Here is an 18,961-nt window from a genome sequence, read left to right as displayed (position 1 = left end):
TCCTGAACCTGGACGTCACAGCTTTTGGATTCCTGTATCTTCTTCCTGAGGGCAGGAGTGAAATGAGTGTGTGGCCAGGGTGGTGTGGAGTTGCCTTGAGATGCAAGTCATTAGACCCTTAAATTTCGCTGGCCTTTAGTGCCAATCATTTCTCCAATAATAAGTTTTTAAAACTGCTGCTAATTTATTTTTATTTTTTATTTTTTTGTCCTACTCATAAAATTACTGAGGGGTTTCTCGGTCTTCTGCGAAACCAACGCAGGTAAGATTCAGATTCAGATTCAGATTCAATTTTAATTGTCATTGTCAGTGTACAGTACAGAGACAACGAAATGCATTTAGCATCTCCCTGGAAGAGCGACATAGCAAATGATTTAAATAAATAATAATAAGTGATAATAAGTGTCCGGGGGGGGGGGGGGTGATTGGCAGTCACCGAGGTACGTTGTTGAGTAGAGTGACAGCCGCCGGGAAGAAGCTGTTCCTGGACCTGCTGGTTCGGCAACGGAGAGACCTGTAGCGCCTCCCGGATGGTAGGAGGGTAAACAGTCCATGGTTGGGGTGAGAGCAGTCCTTGGCGATGCTGAGCGCCCTCCGCAGATAACGCTTGCTTTGGACAGACTCAATGGAGGGGAGCGAGGAACCGGTGATGCGTTGGGCAATTTTCACCACCCTCTGCAATGCCTTCCGGTCGGAGACAGAGCAGTTGCCATACCATACTGTGATGCAGTTGGTAAGGATGCTCTCGATGGTGCAGCGGTAGAAGTTCACCAGGATCTGAGGAGACAGATGGACCTTCTTCAGTCTCCTCAGGAAGAAGAGACGCTGGTGAGCCTTCTTGATCAGAGTTGAGGTATTGTGGGTCCAAGAGAGGTCATCGGAGATGTTGACTCCCAGGAACCTGAAGCTAGAAACACGTTCCACCTCCGTCCCGTTAATGTGGATGGGGGTGTGCGTGCCGCTCCTGGACTTCCTGAAGTCTACAATGAGCTCCTTGGTCTTCTTGGAGTTAAGGGCCAGGTTGTTGTCAGCGCACCATGCTGCTAAGTGCTGGACCTCCTCCCTGTAGGCCGACTCATCGTTGTTGCTGATGAGGCCAATCACCGTTGTATCATCTGCATACTTGATGATGGTGTTAGTACCATGTACAGGTGTGCAGTCATAGGTGAAGAGGGAGTAGAGGAGGGGGCTCAGCACACAGCCCTGTGGAACGCCGGTGTTCAGGGTGAGGGTTGAAGAGGTGTGCTTGTCTAACCTAACAGACTGGGGTCTGTTGGTTAGAAAGTCCAGTATCCAGTTGCAGAGGGAGGGGTCGATGCCCAGGTTACCGAGTTTGGTGATCAGTTTTGGTGATCAGGTAACTAGTAATTGCTCTGCCATTTCCGTATTCCCACTATGACACCTCCAGTCTCAGTCGGCAAGCAATTTGCGCTAATGTTTGCCAATATTTATCCGTAGACTTTAGAGATGGAGCATGGAAACTGGCTCTTCGGCCCATCGAGTCCGTGCTGACCAGCGATCACCTCGTACACTAGCACTACGCTGCACACCGGGGAATTTACCTAAGCCAATTAGCCTACAAACCTGTGCGTTTGTAGTGTGGGAGGAAACCGGAGGACACAAAAAAAACTCACGGGGTGAACGTTCAAAGTCTGTGGTCAGGGTCAAACCCTTGACTCTGAAGCTGTAAGGCAGCAACTCTGTGCTATCTCTACGACTGTGCTGTCCAAAATATTATCATTTGTCTTGTTACTTATCTACAGGTCATTTAACAGTTTGTTTCTCATGCCTGGTGCAAGCCTAATTACAATTACAATTAATTATAATTTCTTTTACGAAAATAAAAAACAAACAACATCTGTAAACATGTGGTAATTGAGCAACATTTGGACACCACCTTCCGAACTATCATTTATATTTTGGCTGGTTAAAATATCCAAAACAGGAAGAAATTGCAGAGTTGCACTCTGCTCTCCTGTTCCTTTTCAATGCTTAGGCCTCCTATCTTGACTTCTGAAATGTTCCCACCTCCTGGGCTTGTCCTATATCTTGGCAGATTATTAACCCCTTTCCTCTTGCTTCGTACTTTTAGATCTTGAAACCCATGGCTAGACCACATCCTGCTGTGATCTTAAACCGTGAAGGTTTAAGCTGAATGTGGTGTATATTTTTCTAATGATGAAATAAAGTTCAACTGAGTGGGTCAGGCAGCATCTCTGAAGAACCTGACGTTTCGGATCAAGATGCTTCATCACAATGCTTAATGCACAATGCTCTCTCCGATGGGATTTTTTGTGAGGCCCTCTCTGGCTTCTCCCACTGTGATTCCTGTTGCTCTCCCACTTTCCGAACATTTTCTGACCCGGACTCGCTACCACAGCCACGTGTGTTTCCTTCAGTCAGAATAAGGGTCCCTGACTTGAAACACCACCCATTTGCCCACTCCAGAGATGCTGCAAGACCTGTTGAATCATTCCAGCACTTTTTCGAGTTCCAGTGTCATTTTATGTAAACCAGTTTCTGCAGTTGTTTGTGTTTCTCCAGGGTAGATATGTAGTTGTACAGGAAGGAACTGCAGATGCTGGCTTAAACTGAAGATAGACACAATAGTCAATAGGTGCAGGAGTAGGCCATTCGGCCCTTCGAGCCAGCACCGCCATTCAATGTGATCATGGCTGATCATCCCCAATCAGTACCCCGTTCCTGCCTTCTCCCCATATCCCCTGCCTCCACTGTTTTTAAGAGCCCTATCTAGCTCTCTCTTGAAAGCATCCAGAGAACCTGCCTCCACCGCCCTCTGAGGCAGAGAATTCCACAGGCTCAACACTCTGTGTTTCCTCGTCTCCGTTCTAAATGGCTTATCCCTTATTCTTAAACTGTGGCCCCTGGTTCTGGACTCCCCCAACATCGGGAACATGTTTCCTGCCTCTCGAACCCTTGGGCCTCGATCTGAAACGTCACCCGTTCCAGCTTTTTGTAGATATTTAGTTTGCCGAGGTACAGTGAAAGCATTTTGTTGCATGCCATCCAGTCAGCGGAAAGGTTATACCTGATTACTAACGAGCCGTCCACAGTGTACAGCTACAGGATGAAGGGAATAATGTGTAGTGCAAGAAAAAGTTCAGTAAAGTCCAATTAAAATATAGTCCAAGGGTCTCCTATGAGGAAAGATGGGAGGTCAGGACCGCTCTCTAGTTGATGATAGGATGGTTCACTTGCCTGATAACAGCTGGGAAGGAACTGTCCCTGAATCTGGAGGTGTGTGTTTTCACACTTCTGTATCTCTTGGGAAGGGGGGAGAGGAGGAGGGAGTGAGCGGGATGAGACTGGTCCTTGATGATGCTGCTGGCCTTGCCGAGGCAGAGTGAGGTGTAGACGGAGTCAATGGAAGGGGCGTAGGTTTGTGTGATGGTCTGGGCTGCGTCCACAACTCTCTGTAATTTCTTGCTGTTTCGGATATTTTATACCAGCCAAACCTAAATGAAAGTTGGGAAGATGGCTGCCACCTGTTGCTCGATTACCACAAATTTACAGCTGTTGGCTTTATTTTTTTTGTTTTCATGAGAAATCATAATTAATTCATGATGGGTGCAAAGACTCGGAAGGGGGGCATGAAAACATTTGTTGAAAAGCATTGCACGTTCAAAGCAATTTGGGGGTTTACTCCAATGAGCAGCTAGCAAATTGTATGCAGTGACGTGACGGTTTTGATCAAAACAGTTTCTAACGTCAGGGATAGCCGCTGAGTTACTGTTCCCTGAGTTTACCTCTGTCTTTGCAATCTCATGTCGTGCCTGATCATTTCCTGTGTGCACCCTGTGAAGTAAACTTTTCTTCAGACCAAACATTCAGACCACCACATCCTGCTTAATTTTTTTTCCCCTGGAATATAAATAGCAAGCACGAAAGTCATTGCTTGCAAACGATTACTCACTGCCTGATGTGCGGTCGCCATCATAACCATGGCTCTGTCTGCCCTCTGTCAAAAGATCTTTCTTTTTGCGATTTTGGTCTCGTCAGCTGAGTTTTGCAAAGTGGTTGGAGGTAAGTTTTCTCTTCGTCTTGCGTGAGAAAGAACTGCGGAAGCTGGTAAAATCGAAGGTAGACACAAACTCAGCGGGTGAGGCAGCATCTATGGAGAGAAGGAATGGGCGACATTTTGGGTCAAGACCGTTCTTCAGACTAATGAAGAAGAAGAAGGGTCTTGACCCGAAACGTCGCCCATAGATGCTGCCTCAGCCGCTGAGTTACTCCAGCATTTTGTGTCTACCTATCTCTTTATCTTGCTGGTACACAAAAATGCTGGAGAAACTCAGTGGGTGAGGCAGCATCTATGGAGCGAAGGAGATAGGCAACGTTTCGGGCCGAAACCTTTCTTCGATCCGGAGAAGGGTCTCGACCCGAAACGTCATCTATTCCTTCGCTCCATAGATGCTGCCTCACCCACTGAGTTTCTCCAGCATTTTTGTCTACCTTCGATTTGACGAGCATCTGCAGTTCTTTAAGCACAAAGTGCTGGAGTAACTCAGCGGGTCGAGCAGCATCTCTGGAGAAGTCTGAAGAAGGGTCCCGACCTGAAAAGTCACCCATCCTTTTTCTCCAGAGATGCTGCCTGACCCGCTGAGTTACTCCAGCACTTTGTGTCTATCACTGATGTCGTGGAGATGCCCACAGATTAAGGTGTACATCTGATTTTCTATTAATGTTGAGTTTAGTTTATTGTCACGTGTTCCGAGCTTTTTGTTGCATGCTAACCAGTCAGCGGAAAGACAATACTCGATTACAATCGAGCTGTCCAGAGTGTTCAGAGGTACAGGTTAAAGGTGACGGCCTATAAAAATTCATTTCACTTGCACTTTATGTGCAATGTGACGAATAAAACTGTATTGTATTGTAAAATGCTATTCATCCCTCAGGCCTGATCCCCTATTTAATATCATCCCTCTGCAGAACAAACGCCTTCACACTATTCAATTCATCAAGAGCACTACACTCTTTATTATATCTCTAAATTCAAACAAACCCAGACTGTATGACTTATTCATGTAGATCTTAGGTCCATTTATCTTAATATCCTTATTCGACTAAAATTCATCAAAATTTTTAAACCTTCCAACTGATCTCCAGAATCCACAGATTTTTCAGCAGCCAGATCTTATGTCATTTCCATTGTTCCTTGTGTGAAGAAACGCCTCCTAATTTGACCTCCGAACGGGACCTATCTTATTTTAAGAGTTTTCTCCATCAATTTATTCGACACTTCTATTTATTCTAACTACAAAAACTTTTTTTTCCTCTTAAATTGTAGTGTGGAAGAAATTAATTTAGGGGGAAATTAAAGGAAAATGAAAAGCAAACAAACTTTACAGGTTTGCTTCAAGAGACTTTATTGCAAGATAGCATGGAGAGATGGCGGCAGTAAACTGCCCACCAGTTCTCTGACTTTACAGCAGAATTAGCCCGCAGTTATACTGTGCAGTAAACAAATTTGTTTTGGTAGATACTACTCTACGAAAATATTCTATCATCTACATCGATACCAATTATTTAATTAGTCATAACATTCTTTTTGTTTATGTTAATCTTATTCAACAACAGATGGTTAGTACGTCAAACACAATACAAGGGCATCTTGACATTATTCTATCTCACCTTTTAGGCGACCCGCGCCACCATCCCTTCTCTGAGCCACTCATAAGCCCCCCCCCCCCTCTCATTTACAGTAACATTTCTATGCTACTAGCGGTAGGGGGTGTGGGTGATCTACTGTAACTTCTCAAAAAAGGAAAAACAAGCTTCCTTATCTTCTCTACTATTTCTTGTTTACATTCACCATCTACCCTTCAACACATTCCCAGACAAGAGGTAATACATCGAATCTTACTTTGCCGATTCCCACGAACCTCGTCTACACCTGGTCAAGCGAGAGATGCCAATTGTCACATCCAAACACCCTTTTGTTACCTTGCCTGGTGGGTTGAATGGCCATTGAGTGGGATGCGAGTGGTAAAATCTGTATTGGGGTAAAATTAATTAAAAGTGATAAATAAATAATAAACAGAATAAAATGGCATTGCTGTAAATAAGTGTAGGAAGGAACTGCAGACGCTGGTTCATACCGAAAATAGATACATAAAGCTGGAGTAACTCTGGAGAAAAGGAATGGGTGACGTTTCTGGTCAGACTGAAGAAGGGTCACCATCCAAAATGCCACTTATTCCTCAACGTCAGAGATGTTGCCTGACCCGCTGAATTGCTCCAGCTTTTTGTGTGTCTCTCTTCGATGTAAATAAGTGGTGGTGTGAACTCAATGGGCCAAAGGGTCTGAGTCGATGCTCTGTGACTGCGAATGACTTTAAAAGTTGATTATTCTGAGAACATTTTTCTAATGACCTTAAATTACATTTGAAATTCAATTGAAGACTAGAGGCCACAGCTTTAAGGCGAGAGGTGGAAAGTTTCTAAGTGATATGCGGGCCATTTATTTTACACAGAGGTTAGTGGGTGCCTGAAATGCGTTACCAGTGGAAGCGGATATGACAGGGGAATTTAAGAGATGTGTAGATAGGCACTCCGCACAGTTTTTATCTTTGTATGCAACAGACGATAAAAGCCCGTCATAGTCGTAGAGTCGTGCAGCACAGAGACAGGCCCTTTGGCCCAACTCGCCCATGCTAACCAATGCGCCCAATTCCAATCTGTTGACAGCTCCAGTCCTTGTACTGTCCAAATGTCTGTTAAATGTTGCCTCAACTAACTCCTGGTAGTTCGTTCCGTATAGCCACCTCCCTCTGTGTGAAAAGATTGTCCCTCGGGCTCCTATTAAATCTTTCCTCTCTCAGTTTAAACCTTTGTCCTCTGGGGCGTGACACGGTGCCGTAGAGGTAATGTTGCTGCCTTACAGCGCCAGAGACCCCGGGTTCAGTCCCGACTACGGGTGCTTATCGGTACGCAGTTTGCACGTTATCCCCGTGACCTGCGTGGGTTTTCTCTGAGACCTTTGGTTTCCTCCCACACTCCAAAGGCGTACAGGTTTTTAGGTTGATTGGTTTGGTATAAATGTTTTGAAAAAAAAAATAAAATGTCCCCAGTCTGTGCAGGATAATGTTAATATGGGGGATCACTGGTCGGCGCAGACTCGATGGGCCGAAGGGCCTGTTTCCACGTTGGATAAAATAATCTATTTATTCCCTTAATGATTTTATACCACTCTGTAAGATTACACCTCGGCCTCCTGCTTTCTATGGTTTATTTAATATCACCAGCACATTTTCGACATCCTAATGTGTTTTAGCTAGAGATAGTCACACAGCACGGAGACAGGCCCTTCAGCTCAACCTGTCCATGCCCTATCTACACCAGTCCTACCTACCCATGTTTAGCCCACATCCCTCTACATTTTTCCTATCCGTGTATCTGTCTTAAATTTTTTAATTTTTTTAAATATTGTTATAGTGCCTGTTTCAACTTCCTCCACTGGCAGCTTGTTCCATGTACCCACCACCCCTCCGAGTAAAAATAGGTTGCCCCTCAAGTTCCTATTAAATCTTGCCCCTTTCACCTTAAACCTACGACCTCCGTTCCACTTGATAAAATACCTATTGTCTATCTATTCCCCTCATGATTTTATAAGATCATACCTCAGCCTCCAGCATTTATGTTTTCATTCAAAATCATCAGCTCATTTTCTAATGGGGTTTTTTTTTTAGGCCATTCAGCACATTGAGGTTGTTCCATTCTTCAGTAAAATCCAAACTGTCTTGTACCTCAGCACCCATTGTCAGCTTTTACATGTCTCTTTGTTCCTGACAAGTTAGCCCCTTCCTTTGATATCATTGCTGGCTTTGATCAGTCTTTTTACAATCTTTCCTAAATTTGCTCTAATTACTTTTCATATCTCTCACTTCCTTCTCCCCTGATCCCTCAGTCTGAAGAAGGGCCTCGACCCGAAAGGTCACCTGTTCCTTTTCTCCAGAGATGCTGCCTGACCCGCTGAATTACTCCAGCCTTTCGTGTCCATCTTTGGTGTAAACCAGCGCCTGCAGTTCCTTCCCACACAAGACCGCCCTTTTATTCTTGAGAGCTACCCAGGGCATCCATAGCCTTTTGCAATCTCGTTTTTCAAAAACAGAACTTAAATGCTGATCACAAAAAAATAACGTTCTATTTTTGCAGGTAGTCCGATGGTACGGAGTTTCCCCCTCTATAAGCATGGCAACAACAGTTTTCTGAATGATTCTGCCAAGGAGCATCTCACCAGTTCCATTAGCACGGTGGTGATCCCGGTCATTTCAAGTATCATCCTGATCATTGGCCTCCCGGCGAATGGTCTTGCCCTTTGGGTTCTGGCCACCAAGGTCCAGCGGATGCCCTCCACCATCTTCCTGATGAACCTGGCAACGGCCGACCTCCTCCTGATCCTGGCGCTGCCCTTTAAAATCCACTATCACTTCCAGGGCAACAACTGGGTCTTCGGCGAAGCTCTGTGTCGGACGATGACCGCCTTCTCCTACGGCAACATGTACTGCTCCATCCTCCTCCTCACCGTCATCAGCATCGACCGCTACTTTGCCCTGGTCCACCCGTTCTACTCCAAAGGCTTCAGAGACAATAGGTTTGCTGTGGTGACCTGCTTGACGATTTGGTTTCTTGTTGGACTCTCCACCATACCGTTCCTTCAGCAGAATCAGTTGTGCTTGTTGAAGGACCTAAATATCACGACCTGCCACGACGTCTTGCCGGAAGAGATGGCCTCCAATTACTACTTCGTGTTTCTGATGGCTTTTGGCTTTCTCATCCCGTGTCTCATCACGATATTCTGCAACGTGTCGATAATCCGAGCGCTGGTCGTTAGCGCGGGGTCGTTCGGCCCGGCTGTGCGGAACATGACATTGGTGATGATTGTGTTTGTGGTGTGTTTTGCCCCCAGCAATATAATCCTACTCATCCACCATTCTGAATCCATCTACTACCTCTATCACTATTACATGATCTGCCTGATGCTGTCCACCCTCAACAACTGCATCGACCCCTTCATCTACTACTACATCTCGGACGAGTTCCGGAGTAAAGTGAGAAGCCTGACCTTCTGCGTGAGAACGAACGAGGGTTCACGAAAATCGGCTCGGCCCCTGGTCCAGACAAACACCTCCTCTACTCCGGACAGCAAGGTGTCAAGCAATTGAAGTTGGTCTCTGTGAACATGACCAGACTCTCAGTCGTATCGGAGTAGCAAAGCCAGCAATCTCTGGCTGATCAGTGACATGCCTACTCAACCAGGATGTTGCTGCCAATAAATCACTCACTGTCTAACAACAAGAGGAAACCCTCGACACATGTAACCAGGACTGATCCCAACTAACATTGGGAAAAGGTCGCGTCTTAATGGTCGGGCAAAACGCACGGGTCTCACTGCACTTAATGTCAGCAAAAAGACTGTACGCGATTAAAATCAAGCCGTCCAGGCCGTACACACAGAATAAAGTTAGCCTCTCTATTTGGCTGTCATAATGAAAACACTCCACGCCAGGCAAGATCTTGGTGAATCTGCACTCTCTCCAGAACTTTAACATCCGTCCTGTAGTGCGGTGTGCTGTACTCCAGATGTTTTATTAACATTGCCTGTGTTGGACAGTGCTAGTGTATGGGGTGATCACTGGTCGGCATGGGCCGAAGGGCCTGTTTCTGTCCTGTATCTCAAAATTAATGTATGTGTCTTAACTTCTATGTAATTACATAATGCAAACATTGTCAAATGGAGGAAAATGCATCAAATTCCCTGTTTGTGATGAATATTTGGATGTGTAACTTGCATCAGAATTAAAACTCTTTTGAAAATAAAACATTGTTTGATGTTCTTGAGTGTGAGCTAAATACTAGATACAGGACAAGGGACAAATTTCCCTTGTCCTGTATCTATAATAAATCCATGCCATTTGATTTTTCCGAGTCAAATGTTCTTATTGATTCGAAGAGCAACTTCTATTAACACTTAAGATAGGCATAAAATGCCAGAGTAACTCAACGGGTCAGGCAGCATCTCTGGAGAAGAGAAATAGGTGACGTTTTGGGTCGAGACCCTTCTTCAGACTGAGAGTCAGGGGAAAGGGAAACTAGAGGTATGAAAAGGTGAATGAAAGGTATGAGATGAAATAATCAAAGCCAGCAATGATGATCAAGGAGAGGCAGAGCCCACAATGGTCCATTGTTGGCTGTGGAGAGGGTGACAACGAGTGGATACAAACAGCGATACTCGGTGAAACAGGAGTTTCCAATAACACTAAGCTTCCAATAACACTTGCTGGGTGGTGTCACCAGAGTTAAAGGTGATGGTCTTTGGCTGGGCCAGGAACGGGGTCCTTTCTGCTTTGCTCACCTGGTGAATTGTTTGCTCGTTGACAAGGCGTCAAGAGTTAAGAGTCAAGAGTGTTTAAATGTCACATGTACCGAAGATCGGAACAATGGATTCTTACCTGGAGCATAACAGGTCTAGAATGCGGTACATGGATTACATAATAAGCAATACAAAGTTCAATAGATGTTAAAAGACAATATTAATGCAAACAAAAGCCTGAAGCCCCTTGTAGATCGAAGACCGTTCGTAGTTTTTCAGTTTAGTTGGTTTTGTAGTGTTTAAGAGGCTAATGGTTGCAGGGAAGAAGCTGAACCTGGACGTTACAGTTTTCAGACTCCTGTACCTTCTTCCCGATGGCAGGGTTGAAATGAGAAACTGGCCAGGGTGGTGTGGGCCTCTGACAATGCTGCCTGCCTGCCTTTTTGAGGCAGCGACTCCTGTAGATCCCTTCAATGGTTGGGGGGGTCAGTACCTGTGATGGACCGAGCAGTGTCCACCACTTTTTGTAATCACATTCGCTGATGGGTGTTTGAGTTGCCGAAACAGGCCGCAATGTATTCTCTCTGCATGTATGCAATATGCTCTCTACCGTACACCTGCAGGGTATGTCATGAGATGGGTAATGCTGGCATTTATTGCTCATCCCCAATTGTGCGGCGCGGTGGCGCAGCGGTAGAGTTGCTGCCTTACAGCGAATGCAACGCTGGAGACCCGGTTTCGATCTCGACTACGGGTGCTGTCTGTACGGCGTTTGTACCTTCTCCCTGTGAGAGCCCTGCAAGGTGTATAATATTTTTTACACTCTCATAGGCCTTTCTTACATATGCTGTCACAACGCTCTGTAGTCTCTAAACAACCCTTCAGTAATTTTCCTTGCCCACCATTACAGTATAATAGTGTTTTAAGCCAATAACTCGACACTAGCAGTGGCAATAAATAAATAAATATATAAAGGCAGCTTTCCAGCCCCTTATCTCATTGGCCATGCTCGGCTGCAAATCGGTGTCAATCTGGTGGACCATCTTCCTCTAGTCGTGGAAGTGGAACAGCTTAGGGCCTCTCTTCATCTAAATCCGGCCCTGCCTGTGACCTGCTTAGGTTTTCTCTGAGATCTTCGGTTTCCTCCCACACTCCAAAGACGAACAGGTTTGTAGGTTAATAGGCTTGATATAAATGTAAAAATTGTCCCTAGTGTGTGTGTGTGTAGGATAGTGTTAATATGTGGGGATCGCTGGTCGGCGCGGACCCGGTGGGCCGAAGGGCCTGTTTCCACGTTGTATCTCTAAAACTAAAACTACAAAAATTGCCCCTGAACTGTGAGGCTGCTAAACATGAATCACTGTGCTGGATCTGGAGCCTTGTGTAAACCAGATAGAACGAGGTTGAAGGCCCTGAGAGAACCAGACAGACCTCTACCACAATCTACAGCATTTCACTGAGAGCATTTAATTCCATTTATTTATTCACCTGAATTTATTCCCCCAGTTGCAATGCTGCAATTCAAAGACATGCTTCTAAGTACATGGTACATCAATAGACAATAGGTGCAGGAGGAGGCCATTCGGCCATTCGGCCCTTCGAGCCAGCACCGCCATTCACTGTGATCATGGCTGATCATCCACAATCAGTACCCCGTTCCTGCTCTGACACTGCTCCCACTGACTCCGTCCGCTATCTTTAAGAGCTCTATCTAACTCTCTCTTGGAAGCATCCAGAGAATTGGCCTCCACTGCCTTCTGAGGCAGAGAAATCTGCAGATTCACAACTCTGTGTGTGAAAAAGTTTTTCCGCATCTCTGTTCTAAATGTTTAAGAAGGAACTGCAGATGCTGGAAAAATCGAAGGTAGACAAAAGTGCTGGAGAAACTCAGCGGGTGCGGCAGCATCTATGGAGCGAAGGAAATAGGCAACGTTTCGGGCCGAAACCCTTCTTCAGACCGTTCTAAATGGCTTACCCCTTATTCTTAAATGGTGGCGCCTGGTTCTGACTCCCCCAACATCGGGAACATATTTCCTGCCTCTAGCGTGTCCAAACCCTTAATAATCTTAAATGTTTCAATAAGATGGCCTCTCATCCTTCTAAATTCCAGAGTGTACAAGCCCAGCCGCTCCATTCTACCTACATATGACAGTCCCGCCATCCTGGGAATGAACCTTGTGAACCTACGCTGCACTCCCTCAATAGATGGAAAAAACTTTCCTTTATTAGCCTTGCATCTGCAGAAAATTAAATCCAGTGCAATAAAAGTCACTGGGACGAATTGGGAGGCCTACGAGCTGAGACCAGCAGGAGGGGCAGCTCTGGATGTGGTTTCCGAATGCTTCTGCGAGCTGTGAGATAATATGCAGTGTGAATGCAAGGAAAGGGAAGGTTTTCCACGTGCAGTCTCACTGTAACCTCCCACGATAAGTAGGCGAGAGGCACAAATAAAGACGCTTGCCTCAGTTTATTCAGAGCGAAGAAGGGGATCTCCGAGAGGGAGCTGCGTTGATCTGCACCCATGGTCTGGACCCAACCCTCCTGCACTTTCCTTGTCTCAATTCTTTTCCTCCTCTGTGCAGCATTCTGCTCCTCACAGGAAGGTAAGACTATATGTTGATGTTTCCGACATCCGTGTTCACGCTTCACACTGTCGGGAGAAGATTCTCTATCTTCCTGTTTAGGTCCCTGCTCAGGAGCTGAAATCGGTTCAAACTTCACCAGCTGAAGTTGGAGGGCAAGGTCACCCCACCCAAGGCCACGTTTACCCGAAAACTAAACTTTTCCTGAGGTAACTTGTATCGAACCACTGTGTTTCCCCCAAGTGCTGCACAGAATAAGTAAATGGGATGAAAGTTAGATGCAAGTTGATGGGTGTGGTGAACTCGGTGTGTCGAAGGGCCTGTTTCTGCGTTGTATATCTACCTTAATTCCACGACTATACTCGATGGTGAGAGTTGGACGGGAGCTTAACCTCATATCTAACCTGCGCTGTCCCTCCCCTAGAGTGTTTGATGGAACAGTGTCGAGGCAGGTTCTCTGGATGCTTTCAAGAGCGAGCTAGATAGGGCTCTTAAAAATAGCGGAGTCAGGGGATATGGGGAGAAGGCAGGAACGGGGTACTGATTGGGGATGATCAGCCATGATCACATTGAATGATGGTACTGGCTCGAAGGGCCGAATGGCCTACTCCTGCACCTATTGTCTATTGTCTATTGTCACTCTCTGCCTAATTATATTGTCCCTGCTCCGGGAGTGTTTGATGGGACTATCTAGAGGGAGCTTTACCCGAAACACATTCCCTGCCCTACAAATCTCTGATGGGATTATTCTGAGAGGCCATTACCTTATATTGAGCCAGTGTGTAACTGAAAGGCTTAATGGGTTAAATGCTTAACGTAGAGAGGGCTTCAAACTATGGTTAACCTGTGCTGTCCCTGATCTGGGAGTGTATGATGGGACCAATATTGTTTAGTTGAATTTTTCTTTAGTTTAGAGATACGGTGCACAAATAGACCCTTCGGCCCACCGAGTCTGTGCCGACCAACAATCCCCGCACACTAGCACTAACATACACCTCAGGGACAAATTACAATCTTTACAGAAGCCAAATTAACCTACAAACCGGTAGGTCTTTGGAGTGTGAGAGGAAAACGGAACACCCGGCGAAAACGCACGTGGTCAGGCGAAGAACGTGCAAACTCCGTACAGACAGCACCTCTAGTCAGGATCGAACCCGGGTGTCTGGTGCTGTAAGGCAGCAACTCAACCGCTGCGCCACCGTGCCGCCCCAAAGGGAGGATCTTTATCCTGCGATGAAGTGCCCTGAGCAGGTTTGATGTTGACCTTCCTGTTCTTAGAGTCAACGCTTCTGCATCCAAGGGAAAGCATCCCAGATGCATCCGTAACGATCTTAATGCAGAATGTCGGGACATAGAGGGATTGTAGAAGACATCATTGTTTCATTTAGTTTAGAGGTCCAACATGGAAACAGGCCCTTCAGCCCACTGCGTCCATGCTAACCAGTGGTCACCCGAACACTAGTTCTATCCTGCGCACTGGAGACAATGTGTACAGATACCAATTGATCTACAAGCTTGCTCATCTTTGGTGTGTGGGAGGAAACCCGACCCTTATAAAACCCACGCGGGCACAGGTAACGTATAAACTCTGTACAGCCAGCGCACCACCTGAGTTCTATCCTGACCACGCGTGCTGTCTGTACGGAGTTTGCATGTTCTCCCTGTGACCTCGTGGGTTTTCTCTGGGTGTTCCGGTTTCCTCCCACATTCCAAAGACTTGCGGGGCTAGCGAGGGTTTCTGTAAATTGTCCCTAGTGTGTAGGATGTTTCCACGTTGTATCTCTAAATCAAACTAGAGCAGGAAATGGAATTTTAAATACAACATGAATTTCCCTTTGTCTGTCTAGAAAGCTCAGGAGATGATGGCAGGGGAAGAAGTCTCGTCTATGTTAATAGTCCAACAAATGGAAGATCCAAGGACATTGAGGGAGTGTTGGATAAAACCGCCAAGTATTACTTGACCACGGCTATTACAACGACCGTGATCCCTTCTCTCTATATCATGGTCTTTGCCTTTGGCCTCGCAGCTAATGGCTTGGCTCTGATCAATCTCATCACCAATATCCAGCGGATGCCCTCCACCATCTTCCTGATGAACCTGGCAACGGCCGACCTCCTCCTGATCCTGGCGCTGCCCTTTAAAATCCACTATCACTTCCAGGGCAACAACTGGGTCTTCGGCGAAGCTCTGTGTCGGACGGTGACCGCCTTCTTCTACGGCAACATGTACTGCTCCGTCCTCCTCCTCACCTTCATCAGTATCGACCGATACTGTGCCCTGGTCCACCCGTTCTACTCCAAGCGGTTCAGAGACAATAGGTTTGCTGCGGCGACCTGCTTGGTCATCTGGGCTCTCGTTGGGCTCTCTGTCATCCCCTTTCTTCTCCAGAGGCAGGTGTACCCATCCGAGGAGTTGAACATCACAACCTGCCACGACGTCTTGCCCGAAGACATGCAGCATGGCTACTTCTTCTACTACTTTGTGTGCTTGGTTGTCTTTGAGTTCCTCATTCCCTGCCTTATAACGATATTCTGTTATGTATCTGTAATCAAAACACTGATGGCCAAGAGTGACAAATATATCAAAGCAATAAGGGCCATAATCCTCGTGCTGGTGGTCTATGTGGTCTGCTTCGCTCCCAGTAATATCATCTTGCTCATCCATTTCTCCCAGTTTCACCTGGTAGGGAACAATCACCTGTATTTTTGTTACGCCATCTGCCTTGTATTCAGCACCCTCAATAGTTGTATAGACCCCTTCATTTATTACTATACGTCTGATGAGTTTCGCCACAGTGTGAGAAGCATTATATCTTTTCGGAAGGAGAAGAGAAGCGAGGACTCCAGGAAAACCATTATCCCTGTAGATTGCACATCGACATCAAAGACAGTTTAGTTTAGTTTAGAGATACAGCGTGGAAACAGGCCCTCTGCACCGACCAGCGATCCCCGCACATTAATACAACCCTACACATGCACTAGGGGCAACCTTACATTTCATACCAAGCCAATTAACCTGCAAACCTGCACGTCTTTGGAGTGTGGGAGGGAAGCAAAGATCTCGGGGGGGGGGGGGGGGGAGAACGTACACACTCCGACAGACAGACATCCGTAGTCAGGATCGAACCCGGATGTCTGACGCTGTAAGGCAGTAGCTCACGCCCGACATTGGCATCTTAGTGGGAGAGATCTGACTGGAACAAACGCAGAATGGTTTGGATCCGGAAAAACTATTGGGTTCGATAGAGGATTCAAGGAGATGTGAATGAAATAAAGCCATGGAAAGATCAGCTTTTTGGTTATTAAAAGAGCAGTGGTCTCAGTCTGGAACTGATACAAGGCCATTTGGAGAAAGCAGGATATTGAGACTGTTTTGGGATTAATATTTGGGGCGGGAGGGGTTGGGGCTTTGAGATAAGCTTTAATTTTGATTAAGGGCTAAAGCTGATTGGGGGCTATGGAGAGGGAGGGCAATAGGGTTTGTTTGGTATGGTTCTAGACCACTGCCATGCGGTGAACCTATTCACTTCTAACTTCATACTTTTAAATTGGCCATAGCTACATTCATTTGTCATGTTAGCTACTAGCAGCAGTCTGATAAATCTTTCCTGTAAATCTTCCAGAATGCTTTCTGAACTTAGGGCCATACAGTGTGGAAACAGGCCCTTCGGCCCAGCTTGCCAAAGCCGACCAACATGTCCCATCTACACAAGTCCCACCTACCTACGTTTGTCCCATATCCCTCTAATCCTATCCAATCCATGTACCTGTTTGAATGTTTCTTAAACGTTGCAATAGTACCAGTCTCAATTACCTCTCTCCGCAGCTCATTCCATACACCCACCACCCGTTAGAAGTTACCCCTCAGGTTCCTATTAAATCTTTCCCCACTTACCTTAAACCTATGCCCTCTGGTTCTCGATTTCCTTACTCTGGCCAAAAGACTCTCATGACTTTGTTCACATCTATAAGATCGCCCCTCGTGCTCCTGTGCTCCATGGAATAAAGCCCTAGCTGACTCAGTCTCTCCCTATAGCTCAGGCCCTCTAGTCCTGGCAACATCCTCGTGAATCTTCTCTGCATCTTTTCCAGCTTGACAACATCTTTCCCAGAACACGGTGATCGAAACTGAACGCAATACTTTATATGTGGCCTCACCAACGTCTTATACAACAGCAACGTGACCTCCCAACCTCTACACTCAATACTCTTGACTGATGAAGGCCAATCTGTCGAAGGCCTTTTTGGTTAGCATCGAGCAAAGAGAGTCTGTAAGTGATCATGGAAAATGAGAGAAAGAGCGAGAGAGAGAGAGAGAGAGAGAGAGAGAGAGAGGAGAAAGAGAGAAGGATAAAAATAGAGTGCAGCAAAAATGAGGAGCAAAGAATCACAATTTCAGGACATCAGGAAATGAGGTTCCATTTATCCAATACCAACTACCAACAAGGCACTTTTCATCCTTATTCCTTACATTCCCTCGACCTAATAACTCACACACTCTCCTTGACACTGTACAAACACAGAATGTGCAGGAAGGAACTGCAGATGCTGGTTTACACCGGAGATAGTCCGAAGAAGGGTCTCGACCCGAAAAGTCACCCATTCCTTCTACTCCAGCGATGCTGCCTGTCCCGCTGAGTTACTCCAGCATTTTGTGCCTAAACACAGAACACTGCTGTCTGAAACTGAGGAAAAGTGAAGCTGAGAGAATCTCAATGGCTTAAAGCTCTTGCGATGCAGATGAGTTTAAAATCACCAGATACATTTCTTTCTTCCCAAACACTCACTTTAGCACATTGTTATTATATTTTCTATTCAATTACATGATATTTTCATAAAATGTATTTAGCCAAAGTTTGTATTTTCTAATGTTAACAGGTGCTTCCTCACTTTATGTAAAAGCTATTGTCCTGTGGTATTAATAAATGACTCTCATATCCATTTCTCTCCTGCAATATTGCATCATTAACATTATTTGGCAGCATGGTGGTGCAGCGGTAGAGTTACCTTGCTGTGCCAGAGACCCGGGTTCGATCCTGACTACGGGTGCTGTCTGTTCGGAGTTTGTACGTTCTCCCCGTGACCACATGAGTTTTCTCCGGGATGCTCTGGTTTCAATAGACAATAGACAATAGGTGCAGGAGCAGGCCATTCGGCCCTTCGAGCCAGCACTTCCATCCAATGTGATCATGGCTGATCATCCCCAACCAGTACTCCGTTCCTGCCTTCTCCCCGTATCCCCTGACACCGCTATCTTTAAGAGCCCTATACTTACTCTCTCTTGAAAGTAAAAGTTTCCTCCCACACTCCAAAGACATGCAGGCTTGCAGGTTAATTGGCTTCGGTAAAAAGATTGTAAATTGTCCGTAGTGGGTAGGATAGTGCTAGTATACGGGGTGATCGCTGGTCGGCGTGGAGTCGATGGGCCGAAGGGCCTGCCTCCGCATTTTATCTCTAAACTAAACTAAATTATTTCTGTACAGTTTCCAGTGAGGTTGAGGATAATTCCACCCTCACTGGTGACGTTCAGAGTGAGTTCAACTGAACAACATGTTCAGCTTCTATAAAAAGATTGGTGAATCAACAGAAGCCAAAGCTTGGGAAGGTCTGAACATTCTCAATAGCATTCCATTGATTAATAATGGGAGATTTACATTGCAGATAAACAAAGTTTGATTTACTGAAATTGCAATGGGCTGATATTCTAGATAAAGCCCAGGACTCGTAACAGTACACCACGGTGTGGCACGGTGGCGCAGCGGTAGATCAGGGTTCGATCCCGACTACAGGTGCTGTCCGGACGGAATTTGTACGTGCTCCCCATGACCTGCGTGGGTTTTCTCCGAGATCGCCGGTTTCAAAGGTTTCAATGGTCTTTTATTGTCACGTACCAATTAAGGTACAGTGATATTCATATTACCATACAGCCATACTAAAAAAAAGCAACAAGGCACACAACTACATAAAAGCTAACATAAACATCCACCACAGCGGATTCCCCACAATCCCCACTGTGATGGAAGGCAATAAAGTCTAATCTTCTTCC

General features: G+C 45.9%; 2 protein-coding genes across 2 annotated transcripts; both read left to right on the top strand.

Moving 5' to 3' along the window:
* Positions 1–7,874: 7,874 nt before the first annotated feature.
* LOC116989541 (proteinase-activated receptor 3-like) lies at positions 7,875–9,859 on the top strand. The gene has a single exon (XM_033047020.1). It carries the CDS (start codon positions 8,184–8,186, stop codon positions 9,183–9,185), a length of 1,002 nt encoding a protein of 333 aa, XP_032902911.1. The 5' UTR covers positions 7,875–8,183; the 3' UTR covers positions 9,186–9,859.
* A 2,829-nt stretch (positions 9,860–12,688) lies between these two features.
* LOC116989539 (proteinase-activated receptor 3-like) lies at positions 12,689–15,978 on the top strand. Its single transcript, XM_033047018.1, has 2 exons — positions 12,689–12,936; positions 14,763–15,978. Exons 1-2 carry the CDS (start codon positions 12,855–12,857, stop codon positions 15,809–15,811), a joined length of 1,131 nt encoding a protein of 376 aa, XP_032902909.1. The 5' UTR covers positions 12,689–12,854; the 3' UTR covers positions 15,812–15,978.
* Positions 15,979–18,961: the final 2,983 nt, after the last annotated feature.

The sequence above is a fragment of the Amblyraja radiata genome, chromosome 29 (assembly GCF_010909765.2).
Source record: "Amblyraja radiata isolate CabotCenter1 chromosome 29, sAmbRad1.1.pri, whole genome shotgun sequence".
In the NCBI taxonomy this organism is placed as follows: domain Eukaryota; kingdom Metazoa; phylum Chordata; class Chondrichthyes; order Rajiformes; family Rajidae; genus Amblyraja; species Amblyraja radiata.
This window is presented reverse-complemented; position numbering and strand designations above follow the sequence as displayed.

Coding starts and splice junctions, on each gene's coding strand:
- LOC116989541 (XM_033047020.1), top strand. CDS start 8,184: ATGGTACGGAGTTTCCCCCTCTATAAGCATGGCAACAACAGTTTTCTG.
- LOC116989539 (XM_033047018.1), top strand. CDS start 12,855: ATGGTCTGGACCCAACCCTCCTGCACTTTCCTTGTCTCAATTCTTTTC. Junction 12,937..14,762: donor ATTCTGCTCCTCACAGGAAG/GTAAGACTATAT, acceptor TTGTCTGTCTAG/AAAGCTCAGGAGATGATGGC.